Consider the following 12,101-nt stretch of genomic DNA (forward strand, 5'->3'; position numbering starts at 1 on the left):
GCGCCACGAGCATTGAACTTTCGTTGTCGTTAGATATTGAGATAAAGATAAAGCGCTGCTCGCCGGAGCTTGCTTGTGGCAGAGGCAGAGCTTATCAACGCCCGAAGCTTATCAGTGGTTGAACTTGCCACCAACTGCGACTTAAATTAATTAAAATGCTAAAATTGTGAAATGAAACGATGACAAATGAAAATAAGTAGATTTATTATTATTATTATTGTTGTCATGTTTTGTTTTTCTTATTGAATATTAAATATAAATTAGCTGGGGTATATTCTAAATTTCATTATTGCCATGTAAATTCGCTTCTATGACTAATTTGCTTATCACCTATTGACGCTTGCCGTAGTTATTTAGCTGTTGTTGTTGCTGTCTCTGTTGTTTCTTTTCTGGTTTGTTGGCCCCTGCCAATTGCTCACTCCGTGAGCTTTGCTCGCTCTTGCGTATGTTCGCTCTCTGAGTTGTGCTCGCGTTCGCTCTCGCTCTCTTTGCTGCTGTTGGCCGTTGGCTCTGCTGTCGCGACGGTGGCGGCTTTTTTGTCAGTTGCCTTTGCCGTTTCTGTTTCTGTTGTGGCTCGACTCAGTCTCGGTCTCAGTCTCGCAGCTACCTTTGGGTATATTCGTAACGTGCTTTGCTTTTTACAGTTAGTCGCGTTCGAGACCTTGTCGAGTTTTGTCATGTTAGCGAAATATTTCAATAAAACTACACTCAATCAACATTTCAAGTGTGTTTGTGTTTGACAATTGCAACAAAATCAATTGAAATATATATTTACATAAATATATATACAACTAAATATAAATATAAATATAAATATATTTAACTCGTCTGTTAATGTGAAGAAAAGTCGACCTGTCTCAAATCTCAGAACCCGAAACGCATTTTTGGATTACGCGGTAAAACATAAAAACCAAAATCTAAATCAAAATAAAAATACAATTAAAATAAAAACAAAAAGTTATACCCAAAAATTGCTGCAGAGTTAAGCAAAAGATAAATTCCAAAAATTATTATTACAAAAAGTTTAAAAAGCAAAGAAAGTTCCTGCAAAAATACAAAAAAAAAAAAATTTAATTTAAATATATGTTTAAAAAAGAATTAGTGCAAATATTTAAAGAAAATTTTACAAAACCGAGAAAACAGAAATATTTTTGCAATTACCTGTGGAGTACCTGAAATAGAAAAGAAACGTAAAGTAAAAGTAAAGTTCAACAACAAATTTGTTGTCCCAAAAAGCAAAAGAAAAGGGAAAATACTTAACCAAAAATTGTGCGTGCCAAAAGAAAGCAAAAGGAAATTTTAATGAATATTCCAAGTAGAAATTAAATGCGCCCCAGTGTGCAGCCAAACAGAGAATCTCATATCTCTCAGTGAGAATAACCAAAACAAATCAAAAAGCAAAATCCCAAACATAACTCTCACACACACAAACTCACACACACTCGCACAACAATGGGCGAAGAACTTCCTATATTAAAAGGCATACTCAAAGGCAACGTGAACTATCACAATGCGCGTAAGTTGAGCCAACTCTAATACTTTGACAGAGATTCACATGAACACACACACATACTCATACTGCTCACACTCGAAAAATATCAACTTGAAATCATTTCGCCGCAACATGACACAAATTCGCTTTCAATTTCCAATCAAAGCTTTTACTTCGAAATGCAGATTTGAGCAGCAACGGAATGCATGCCTAAACCAGCAGAAGAAGAAAGAGAAAAAAGCGTTTGACTTTGATTTGCTTTTTCGTTTTGTTTACATTTTGTTTGTTTTGTGTTTCATATGCTGCTGCTTCTGCTGTCAAACAACAACTAACTCTTTAAGCGCCATTGAAGTGTTGACCTCGTTTTTAAACGCACACAATAATGACTGTTGTTGTTGCTTTGGGTTTGTGCGGCCGCGGAAGAGCTTTAAACTTGAAATGAAACTTTAGCGACGCAGCGACGCAGTCGTCGCTGCCCACTTGTGCGACTTTTGCTATTTTCTAAAAAGCAACAACGAAAGCTGCTGCTGCTGCTGCTGCTGCTGTTGCTGTTGTTGCTATTGCCTCTCTTCATGTTTGACCAACTTTGCAGCGTCGAAAGTTGGCGCAGGCTTTGCTGCTGCGCTGTCGCCGTCGTGTTTGTTGCTATTGGCGCAGGCGTGCGCGCTGCTTACTGTTCGCTCGCTCTAATTTCTACGCGCAGCCGCAGCTGCGTTCATTTTCCATTTCGTTTGACCTGAATTTCGCTGCCTGCCAACTGGGTCATTCAGTCAGTCAAGCGATTTCTCGGCTGCTGGAAAAAGTAGTGAAAAATCTGCCAAGCACCCAGTTTGGATTTTGTTTGTTGTTGCTTTTGATGTTTCTGTTGCTGTTGCTATTTCACTTTTGTTACTGATTTTGTTTAGTGTGCCAGTTATTTGTGGCAATTGAGTGAAATTGTAGAAATTGCATTGACATTGAAAAGTTGGCCAGGCATTTATTTTACCAGAAATGAATAGCAAATGGCTAAAAATGACAGGCCTAAATGTGTTTGCTAATCAGCACAAAGCATTCAATTAGTTTGATTAATGATTAGCTTTAAGGCGAATTGCTGACTTTCCAGTAAGAGCGAAGATGAGAGAGTGCGGGAGAGTGAGAGAACACAAAAATGGAGCAGCAGTTGCAAGCTTAATTTGCACAAGTCCAGGAGAGTGCAGGATAGAGTGGGATGGAGGGAGTGTCGCAGTTTTACAGTGGAGGCCATAAAATTAGGCCTGCTTTTGCTAGGGTAATGAAGTAGAGTGCAGGAGAGAGTGAGATAAAAGTCAGTGCAGCAGATATACAGTAAAGGCAAGGCAGCAGTTTTACAGTGCAGGTCTAAAAATTGAGCTTGCTATGAACTACTTTCCTCTTTCAAATCCAATGCATATTTTTGTATAGCTCACACATGCGACTCTTTACCGAGCTGCATTCAAGCCCCCCTCTTTGGTAACACACTTCACTCAATTAGCGCCTACAAACTTGTGACAACGTCGCTTTGGCCCAGTCTTTGGCCTAAGGCCTGATCCGTTGATCTGTGAAACGTGACCAGAAACGTGTTTGCCGTCTTGCTCTGGCCTGGTGAAATGTGAAAGTTCACCCACATACAAATTCGTTAGTGCAAATTAAAATCCACAAACAAACAAAAATACAAAAAACATTTATAAAAAAAAAAACACAAAAAAGAGAAAGTGTAGCAAGCGTGAAGAACGAGTACAACAGCAACAGAGCAAAAAAAAAAAGAAGAGTTGAACGACAGCTGAGAGCAGGCAATGACCCAGTTCGAAGGGCTGTCCATAAATTACAGCTGTGCCTGTACAGTGAGCACACGCACACACCAACAAGAACTTCCTGCGTGACAAACGGCGGCAACAGCTGCGCCTTGCACCTGCTCACTGAAGTGTGAGACGGACAGACAACAAAATAAGCACATACACATACATACATATATAAATATATACATACATAAATGCTCATCTGAATATATTGTTAATTTTGCAACTCTTCTTCTGTCTACTTTGCAGCTGTTCGCTTTGGTCGCGTGCCGAAGCGCGAAAAGGCGCGTATTTTGGCCGCCATGCAGCAGAGCACACAGAATCGCGGTCAACAGCGTGCGCTGGCCACCGAGCTGGATGATCAGCCACGCCTACTCGCCGCCGTGCTGCGCGCCCACCTGGAGACGTGCGAATTCACCAAGGAGAAGGTCTCGGCGATGCGACAGCGCGCCAGAGACTGCCCCTCCTACTCCATGCCCACCCTGCTGGTAAGTGAAAGCAGAAAAGCTACAACAAAAATCAAAGCAATCCTAAATCTAAGATGCAGTAGTCCAATTGGCATCCAATTGGCATTTAGTTGAGCTCTTGAGGGTTTTTTTGTATTTTTTTTTTGACGTAGGCGAATGTCAAAGCACATTTCCGGGCACATTTTTTATTGGCATGCACAGATCAGCAGCAACAACAACAACAACAACCAGAACAACAATAATGATAATACTATAAACAATAACAACAAACTAGCAGCTCGAGCGTTACTCATACGCCAAGGTGAACCAGTTTGCATGATTCTAAACCAGGAAATCAAAAGCATCGCACGTAGCCGCGTCTGTCGCACTATAAGACCTCCGGCTGGGCCAAAGAGAGGAAGAGATACAGATACAGATACAGATACAGATACAGATAGAGAGAGAGAACGAATGAGAGAGCAAGAGCGAGAACGCGCATAGCCATAGATCGGGGCATTGAAGCGTCGCCGCGCGCTTTGGGGTCAAGTTCTTAAAAACCAATTTTTTGTTGTCTTTCTTGACTTTGGCCAAAAGCCGTCAATGTCAGAGTGACTGACAGACGACTGACAAACAGAATGATAAATGGGTTGTAAATGCTGTCAACGTCTCAACTTGAATTTTGTAGGTAAAAAAAAAACTATTTACAACTGACGTCATTGCACATAGATAGAAGATATGCGCAGACAGCAATGGGTGCGCATAAAAATAGCTCAAGTTTCCATAAGGATAATAAACATATAGAAAAATATACAAAACTAACATTTCCAATATGCCACTCTGAGCGGTCTTATTGGACTTATCAGAACTGAACGATAAGGAAACCAACAACAACGAAACGAAACCCACATTAAGCCAGGCGGGAAACGTGTTCCGACAATATATATACATATATAAAAAATACATTTCCAAAGCTCAAGGTCAGCCGTAGCGTCATTATTAATGGAACAGAATAGCACAAACACAGACACACACACATACACACATGCATAAATACACAGGCGTTGGCACAAAGTGAGAACGAACAAGAGGGCGAACATAAAAGGGGCGAAAGTATTTAGACACATGTGGCGGCTGTTTAAATAAAGGCGAATTAAGCATTCAAAAATAATCAAAGGAGAACAGTGCGTCGTCTGCTGCTTGCTTTCTATTTCTCTCCTCTTTCTTCCTTTCCTTTCTTTTTTTCGCCCGATAATCAGACAGTTGCGTTAATGAGTTAGCGATAAGAGAGCGGGCGAGCGATAGTAAACAAAGTATTTCCATTGTCAAAGTCAAGTGCAAGGCTCTGGCAGCAACAACAAAAGCAAAAGCATTGTAAAAGCTTTTTACAAATGCAAAGGGAACAACACAAATGTGATCAGTTGTGTGTGAGAGTGAGAGAGTAAGTGAGCACGAGAGAGCGAGTGACGCTGCCAAAAGAATAATTTGCACATGTCTGCAGCGTAGAATAAACACACACACACACACATACATGCACACGGTTAGAATGCTCGCATGCGAGTCGCGAGACGACCTTGTGGCGAGTTATTTTTTAACCTTGGATGAATGAAATGGTTGTGCATGTGTGTGTGTGTAGCGTTTTTTCTTCTTCTTCTTTTAGCGCATGTATGTTGGTATGTCGTTGATACGGGAATTATATATAGAACTACTTGCGTATGTTTGTATATGAGTAAGCAATAATACTTACATAATAATATATAAAAATTATACAAATATGCACAGAACTAGGCATTAGTCAGGGCAGGGGCGTAGTGGAAGGGGGCACTCGTGCACACTCGTAAATGTAAATGTAAATGTCATCAGTATGAGGAAGCGAATGCAAAAGCTAGACCAGAAACAAAAGTCACAGCAACAACAACAACAACACTAACGGCACTTTTACGACAAGCGCCGTCAAAGAGAGAACGCAAAACGAATGCCAGCAACAATTACAGCAAAAGGCATTATTAGCAATTTGTAATGTGCGAGCGAGAGTGAGTGAGTGAGCGGTGAGGCGGCGCGAGTGGAAGTGAGATGGCAACCGAAACGACGCAGTTCATTTAAATACAGTCAGGTGGTTTATTATTATTATTATTATTTTGAAATGCTTATAAGGAAGCGCCAGACGTGAAATTCTATTGAGACAAGGCGGAAGCAAGTGCAAGGTGTAAGGGCCTATACAATGTATACATACATACATACATATATCAGCTATAGTGCAATTTGTATGCTGTTGATTAAACTTGAGATTCTATCAACTGCAAGAATTCGAGGAATTATTTTGGCAGCCAAAAAATTAAATTGAAGGTCTTGTGATACGCATGACGGGCATTCTAACAAAAAGGGGGGCAAGTCATAAGAAAAGCAGAAATATTCACATATGTACATATGTATATATATACATATATACATACATATATATAGGCAAGGCTATTATACATTTTGCAAAACTATTTCCGCTTTTGCGCAAATATACAGAAAAATATACAATTTTTATAAAATGATACGACAACGAATCCCCATGCCGAAGGCGACGTCAAAGTTGACGTCGACATCGACGACAGCGTCAGCGTGCCGGCTAAAAGGTGCAGAAAATAGAGAAGAAATTTCGTATCGTTGTTGTTGTGCCGGTTAGCCGGCATACTGTTGTTGCTTTTGCTTGCACTTGACGAAGGCCAGTGGAAGACAGTGAGGTTGTGGGAGAGAGAGAGAGAGAGAGAGAGAGAGGTCGTCTGTCTGTGCGTGCGTATGTATGCATGTGTGGGAGAAGAGGAAAAAAAGACTCAAACTATGGATGGGCCGGCATTTTGAGAGGCGGCAAAAATGTTCAAGGTTAATCAGAAGACTTCGACGTGTAGTAGTAGTATATACATACATATAAGCATGCACAATGAAATGAAACATAATTTATAAATTAAGAATCAAGAGCAACAAAAGGCTATTAGCAAGGGGTTGGGTGGGCTTTGTGCTTGGCACGTTCGCGTTTGTCTGGCGCGTGCATGTAATTCAAAACCCGGAAAGCCAAATGGCAAAACAACATGAACCAGGGTTTGCAATAGACAAAACAACGGCATCAGTGATATATATATAAGCCCTCCCCTCACTCACACAAACACACAAATGGCAATCTAAACCCCCAACCGGCACACGCGCAGGGTAAAAAAAAAAAAACAACGATAACAACTAACCGGAACCTTGAACTCTGGTTCGTCGACCTTGGTGCTAATGTCAGCGACAGGCGACGAAAGCACAAAGCAACAGAGAGAAAAAAACTACGAATAGAACTGTCATAGTAAGCAAGCTAGAGAGAGAGAGAGACAGATAGTGGGAGAGCGCAAAAAAAACTGCCCCTAGAAACTAAAAACTAAGCAGCGGCAGCAGCAGCAGCAGCAGCAGCAGCAGCGCGCGCTGACGTCGACAGAGCTTTTGTAATGGAAAAGCTTCCAGAGCGTGTACGTATGAGGAAATGTGCCGTTTGACGACAGTTGACTCAGTATTAGCTGGAAGGGGTCGGGTGAGTGAGTGAGTGTGTATGTGTGTGTGTGTGTGTGTGAGTTGGAGGCGTGCGGAAGTACTAATAGTTATGATTATTGATTACAGCGGGTGGAAGGGAGACGGCATATAGCAGATGGGCAGAGGTGAGCTCTGGTGGCGAGGCGGTTCGGTGACCTTCGCGTGAATAGCGCTCATATAGAATGCCGATGACGTTGTTGTGGGAAATGCAACAGTTTGCCACATGCTTGGGGCAATTAAGTGGCAGCAGGTGTGGCAAGCTCTACAACAGTAAACACTAGCGAAATGTGCACGTAAATAGTTATTAACCCATTCCAATTTGAATAATAATAAATGTCGAATGCAAAACAAATTACATTTGTAGGAAATTTATGCAAGATTTGCAATGTAAGCAAAGCCAATCAGAAATCAAACAATATCCAATTGGAATGTTAACACATTATCATGGGAATAGATCAATCAACTTATAATCTTCCATTTGGAATGCCCAGCAATTAGTAAAGCAATATAAAATACATCATTTATATTCAATATACTCTAACTGTAAATCATTTTCTTTACTTTCCTTGCAGGCTTGCCCACTGAATCCCGCGCCTGAACTGCAATCCGAGCAGGAGTTCTCACAGCGTTTCGCGCACGTCATACGCGGCGTCATCGACTTTGCGGGCATGATTCCCGGCTTCCAGCTGCTCACCCAGGACGACAAATTCACGCTGCTGAAGGCGGGTCTGTTCGATGCGCTGTTCGTGCGTCTCATTTGCATGTTCGACTCGTCGATCAACTCGATCATTTGCCTCAATGGCCAGGTGATGCGTCGCGATGCCATCCAGAATGGAGCGAACGCTCGCTTCCTGGTGGACTCCACATTCAACTTTGCGGAGCGCATGAACTCGATGAATTTGACAGATGCCGAGATCGGACTCTTCTGCGCCATCGTTCTGATCACACCGGATCGCCCGGGTCTGCGCAATCTGGAGCTCATCGAGAAGATGTACAGCCGCCTGAAGGGCTGCCTGCAGTGCATCGTCAGCCAGAATCGGCCCGATCAGCCCGACTTTCTGGCCAAGCTGCTCGACACCATGCCCGATCTGCGCACCCTCAGCACCCTGCACACCGAGAAGCTGGTCGTCTTTCGCACCGAGCACAAGGAGCTGCTGCGTCAGCAGATGTGGAGCATGGAAGAGGGAGACGGAGCGAGCAAGAGCCCGGCCGGCAGCTGGGATGCCATGGACGTGGAGGCGGCCAAGAGCCCCTTGGGCTCGGTCTCCAGCACGGAATCAGCGGATCTGGATTACGGCACGCCCAGCAGCACGCAACTCCAGCAGCAGCAGAGCACACCAACCCAATCCTCCTCCTCAGCATCCAGCGCCTCCTCCTCCTCCTCCTCGTTGGCCAGCTCAGCACCGCTGCTGGCCGCCACACTCTCCGGCGGCTGTCCGCTGCGCAATCGCGCCAACTCCGGCTCCAGCGGCGACTCGGGCGCTGCGGACATGGACATCGTTGGCTCCCATGCGCATCTCACACAGAACGGCCTGACAATCACGCCCATTGTGCGCCACCCGCAACAGGCCCAGCAGCCACAGCAGCAGCAGCAACAGGTGAACCATCAGCAGCAGGTGAATCATCACCAGCAACAGCATCCGCAGCTGCACCATCACCTGACCTCGGGCGCCACGCGCTACCGCAAGCTGGACTCGCCCACCGACTCGGGCATCGAGTCGGGCAACGAGAAGAACGAATGCAAGGCCGTCAGCTCCGGCGGCAGCAGCTCCTGTTCGAGTCCGCGCTCCAGCGTCGACGACGCGCTCGACTGCAGCGATGCGGCGCAGGCAGTCGCAGCCGCAGCCGGCGTCGGCGTCGGCGTTGTCTCCGTGTCGCCGGTGCGCTCGCCGCAGCCGTCGAGCAGCGCCAACCTGAAGCGCCAGATTGTCGAGGATATGCCAGTGCTGAAGCGGGTGCTCCAGGCGCCGCCGCTCTACGACACCAACTCCCTGATGGACGAGGCCTACAAGCCGCACAAGAAGTTCCGCGCTCTGCGCCATCGCGAGTTCGAGTCCGCCGAGGCGGATGCCAGCAGCTCCACCAGCATGCCGGCGCACAGTCCGCGCCAGAGTCCCACGCCCACGCCCACACCGACACCCTCGCCCCACAACGGCGCCGCCGCCCACATCAGCGTGGTGCAGACGCCGCCGCCGCCAGCCGCAGCTGCAGCGAGCAGTCAGCTGCACATGCATCTGACACGCGGCACGCCCAGCCAACAGCAGCACCAGCAGCAGCAGCAGCAGCTGGGCTCATCGATGGCCAGCACGCACTCGGTTTTGGCCAAGTCTCTGATGGCCGAGCCGCGCATGACGCCGGAGCAGATGAAGCGCTCGGACATCATTCAGAACTATTTGATGCGCGAGCCGGCGACGGCGACGGCCAGCAGCACCACGGGCGGACGCAGTCCGAGCAGCCATTGCCCCTCGCCCTCCACCAGCTCCCCGCCCCCAGCTGGCCAGCAGCAGCAGCAGCAGTTGCAGCTGCAGCACCAGCAACAGCTGCGCTGGTCCACCACCAGCTGCCAGCAGCGTCAGCAGAGCGTCTCGCCGCACAGCAATGGCAGCAGCAGCAGCTCCTCGTCCAGCTCCTCATCCAGCTCCACCTCCAGCGCCAGCAGCAGCAGCAGCAGCAACGGCAGCAGCAACAGTTGTCAGTATTTCCAGTCGCCGCACTCCACCAGCAGCAGCAGCAGCAACGGCAATGCCACCACCACCTCAGCGGCAGCCACCTCCAGCTGCATTGTGAGTGCGCCGCCACGTGCCTCGCCGCTGATTGAGCTGCAGGTGGACATCGCCGATCCTGCCCAGCCGTTGAATCTGTCCAAGAAGTCGCCGACGCCGCCGCCGAGCAAGCTGCATGCGCTGGTTGCTGCCGCCAATGCGGTGCAGCGCTATCCAACACTGTCCGCCGATGTCACCGTGACGGCGGCCAGCAGTGCGGTCGTTACTGTGGCCACGCCCAGCAGCACACCGCCCACCAGCAGCAGCAACGGCAGCAGCAGCAGCGGCGGTGGCTTGGCAACCGTGCACAAAGTCATGTTGGAGGCGTAAGCAGAGAGAGACTGAAGCGCGGGGCGTGGTCGACATTTCCTTAAGGCGGCAGCAGCAGTAGCAGCAGCGACAGCCACGCCTCCTCACCAAAAAAAGGGGCGCAAGCGTAAGAAACCCAAATAGAAAGCCAGCTAAAAAGAAAATTATATTAATACAAAAAGCAAAGAAGAAAAACAAAAAGAAAAATTACAAATTTAATTAAATTATTTTAACTTTAAACAAAAATTCACAAAGCATAATTGAAAACAAAAAGCAAAAAAAAAAAAAAGAAAAAAAAAACAATGAGCGAGTGTACAAAGATTCAAAATGCATGCAATTTAAATATTTAAACTAAAAGTTATTAATTATTAAAAGAGAGAAAAGAGCAGAAGAAAGCAAAACCAGAATTTGAATGCGCAGCTGCAGCTCGAGGTATTAAATCAATATATATATATATACACACATGTATGTATATATATATTTTTAGCAGTTAAAGCTACAACAACAACAACAACAAATATGTGTATTTTCCTCGAGAGGTTTCCGCTTTTCCAATTTCATTTGTCACACATTTTGCTTTGCTAAGAAATTTTCTTTTTGTTTTTTTTTTTTTTTTTTATAAACTTTCGATTGTTTTTTTAATTTTAAGCAAAAGTAATACAAATCTGTACATAAAATTAATATTTACATTTTAATTAAACTATTATTATTATTATTATCATAATTATTCTATTATTATGTAGGCAAGCAAAGCGTTCAACTACTTTTGCTTTTTGAGAATGTTTTTTGAAAAAACTGCAGATTGAAAATTTTTATATATTTTATTTTTGTTGCCCCAACAAAATTTTGAAATGAAAAATAACAAAAAAATGGTGTGAACTTTTTTTTTGCGATCTCCGTTAACGAAAGAGAGAGAAATTCAAAAGTAAATTTAAGTTGAAATTCAGTTTTTATGAATTGCAAACAAGTATAAGATTATTGTTTTCTAATTTTAAAAGTAAATCTTAAATACAAAAACATACAAAAAAACAAATACACATGAAAAGTGGAAATACAAAAAAATGCTTAAAGAGTTTTAGCAGCAAAAACCCAACGTTAAAAGAATATTTGTTGTGTACATAGTTAAATGTTAAATTAAAATTACAATTAAAATTACAAAAAAAAAAACACGTATTTAAAATATGAAAATATATGCTTAAACAATTCAATGTTTAATTGGCGTCAAAAAAACAATTTAAAAAAAAAAACTTAGCAGCTGAATAAAAGGTAAAAACTCTGCAAAAAAAATACAAAAAAAAGATGATGATGATGAAGAAGAAAATATGATATAAATATTATTTAAAAAAACGTATAATATACACTTGCGGTAGCAAAAAACTATTACATTAATTATAATTATTATTATTATTATTATTAAAATTATGCAGTACTATTATGATTATTATAATTCTTATGATTAATTAATTACGATTTCTTGTGGTAAGCAACAACAACAACAAAAACAAAACAAAGAAAAAACAACACCGGCGCAGAAATTTTTATGTCAAATCAATAAAAGAAAATTGTTTAAAAAAATATATATAAAAAAAAAAAAAAAAACAAATCTTCAGTTCTTTTTATTTCGTTATTCTGTTTTCAGTTACAAAATGAAGCGACAGCAAATTAAATTTTTATTTCAGTTTTTCTTTTGTATAATATATATATGTATATTGAAAAAAAAAAAAAAAAAAAATTATGAAAAAAATATTAA

At 43.4% G+C, this 12,101-nt stretch overlaps 1 protein-coding gene across 5 annotated transcripts in view; it reads left to right on the forward strand.

Annotated features, from left to right (window-relative positions):
• Positions 1–11,518, forward strand: part of Eip75B (Ecdysone-induced protein 75B) — a 119,068-nt gene extending 107,550 nt beyond the window's left edge. For 4 of the 5 annotated variants that reach the window (XM_089260338.1, XM_018101436.3, XM_018101435.3 and 1 more), the window contains 2 exons: positions 3,535–3,773; positions 7,853–11,518. In XM_089260338.1, coding sequence (XP_089116464.1) covers positions 3,535–3,773; positions 7,853–10,372 — 2,759 coding nt within the window. In that variant the 3' untranslated portion in view covers positions 10,373–11,518. Of the gene's footprint in view, positions 1–539; positions 1,517–3,534; positions 3,774–7,852 lie in introns of those variants that run through there. The other variant, XM_018101437.3, reaches the window with a different exon arrangement.
• The last annotated feature ends 583 nt before the right edge of the window (positions 11,519–12,101 follow it).

This window comes from Drosophila navojoa, chromosome 4 (genome assembly GCF_054131105.1).
Source record: "Drosophila navojoa isolate 15081-1374.11 chromosome 4, UAZ_NAV_1.0, whole genome shotgun sequence".
NCBI classification, from domain to species: Eukaryota; Metazoa; Arthropoda; class Insecta; order Diptera; family Drosophilidae; genus Drosophila; species Drosophila navojoa.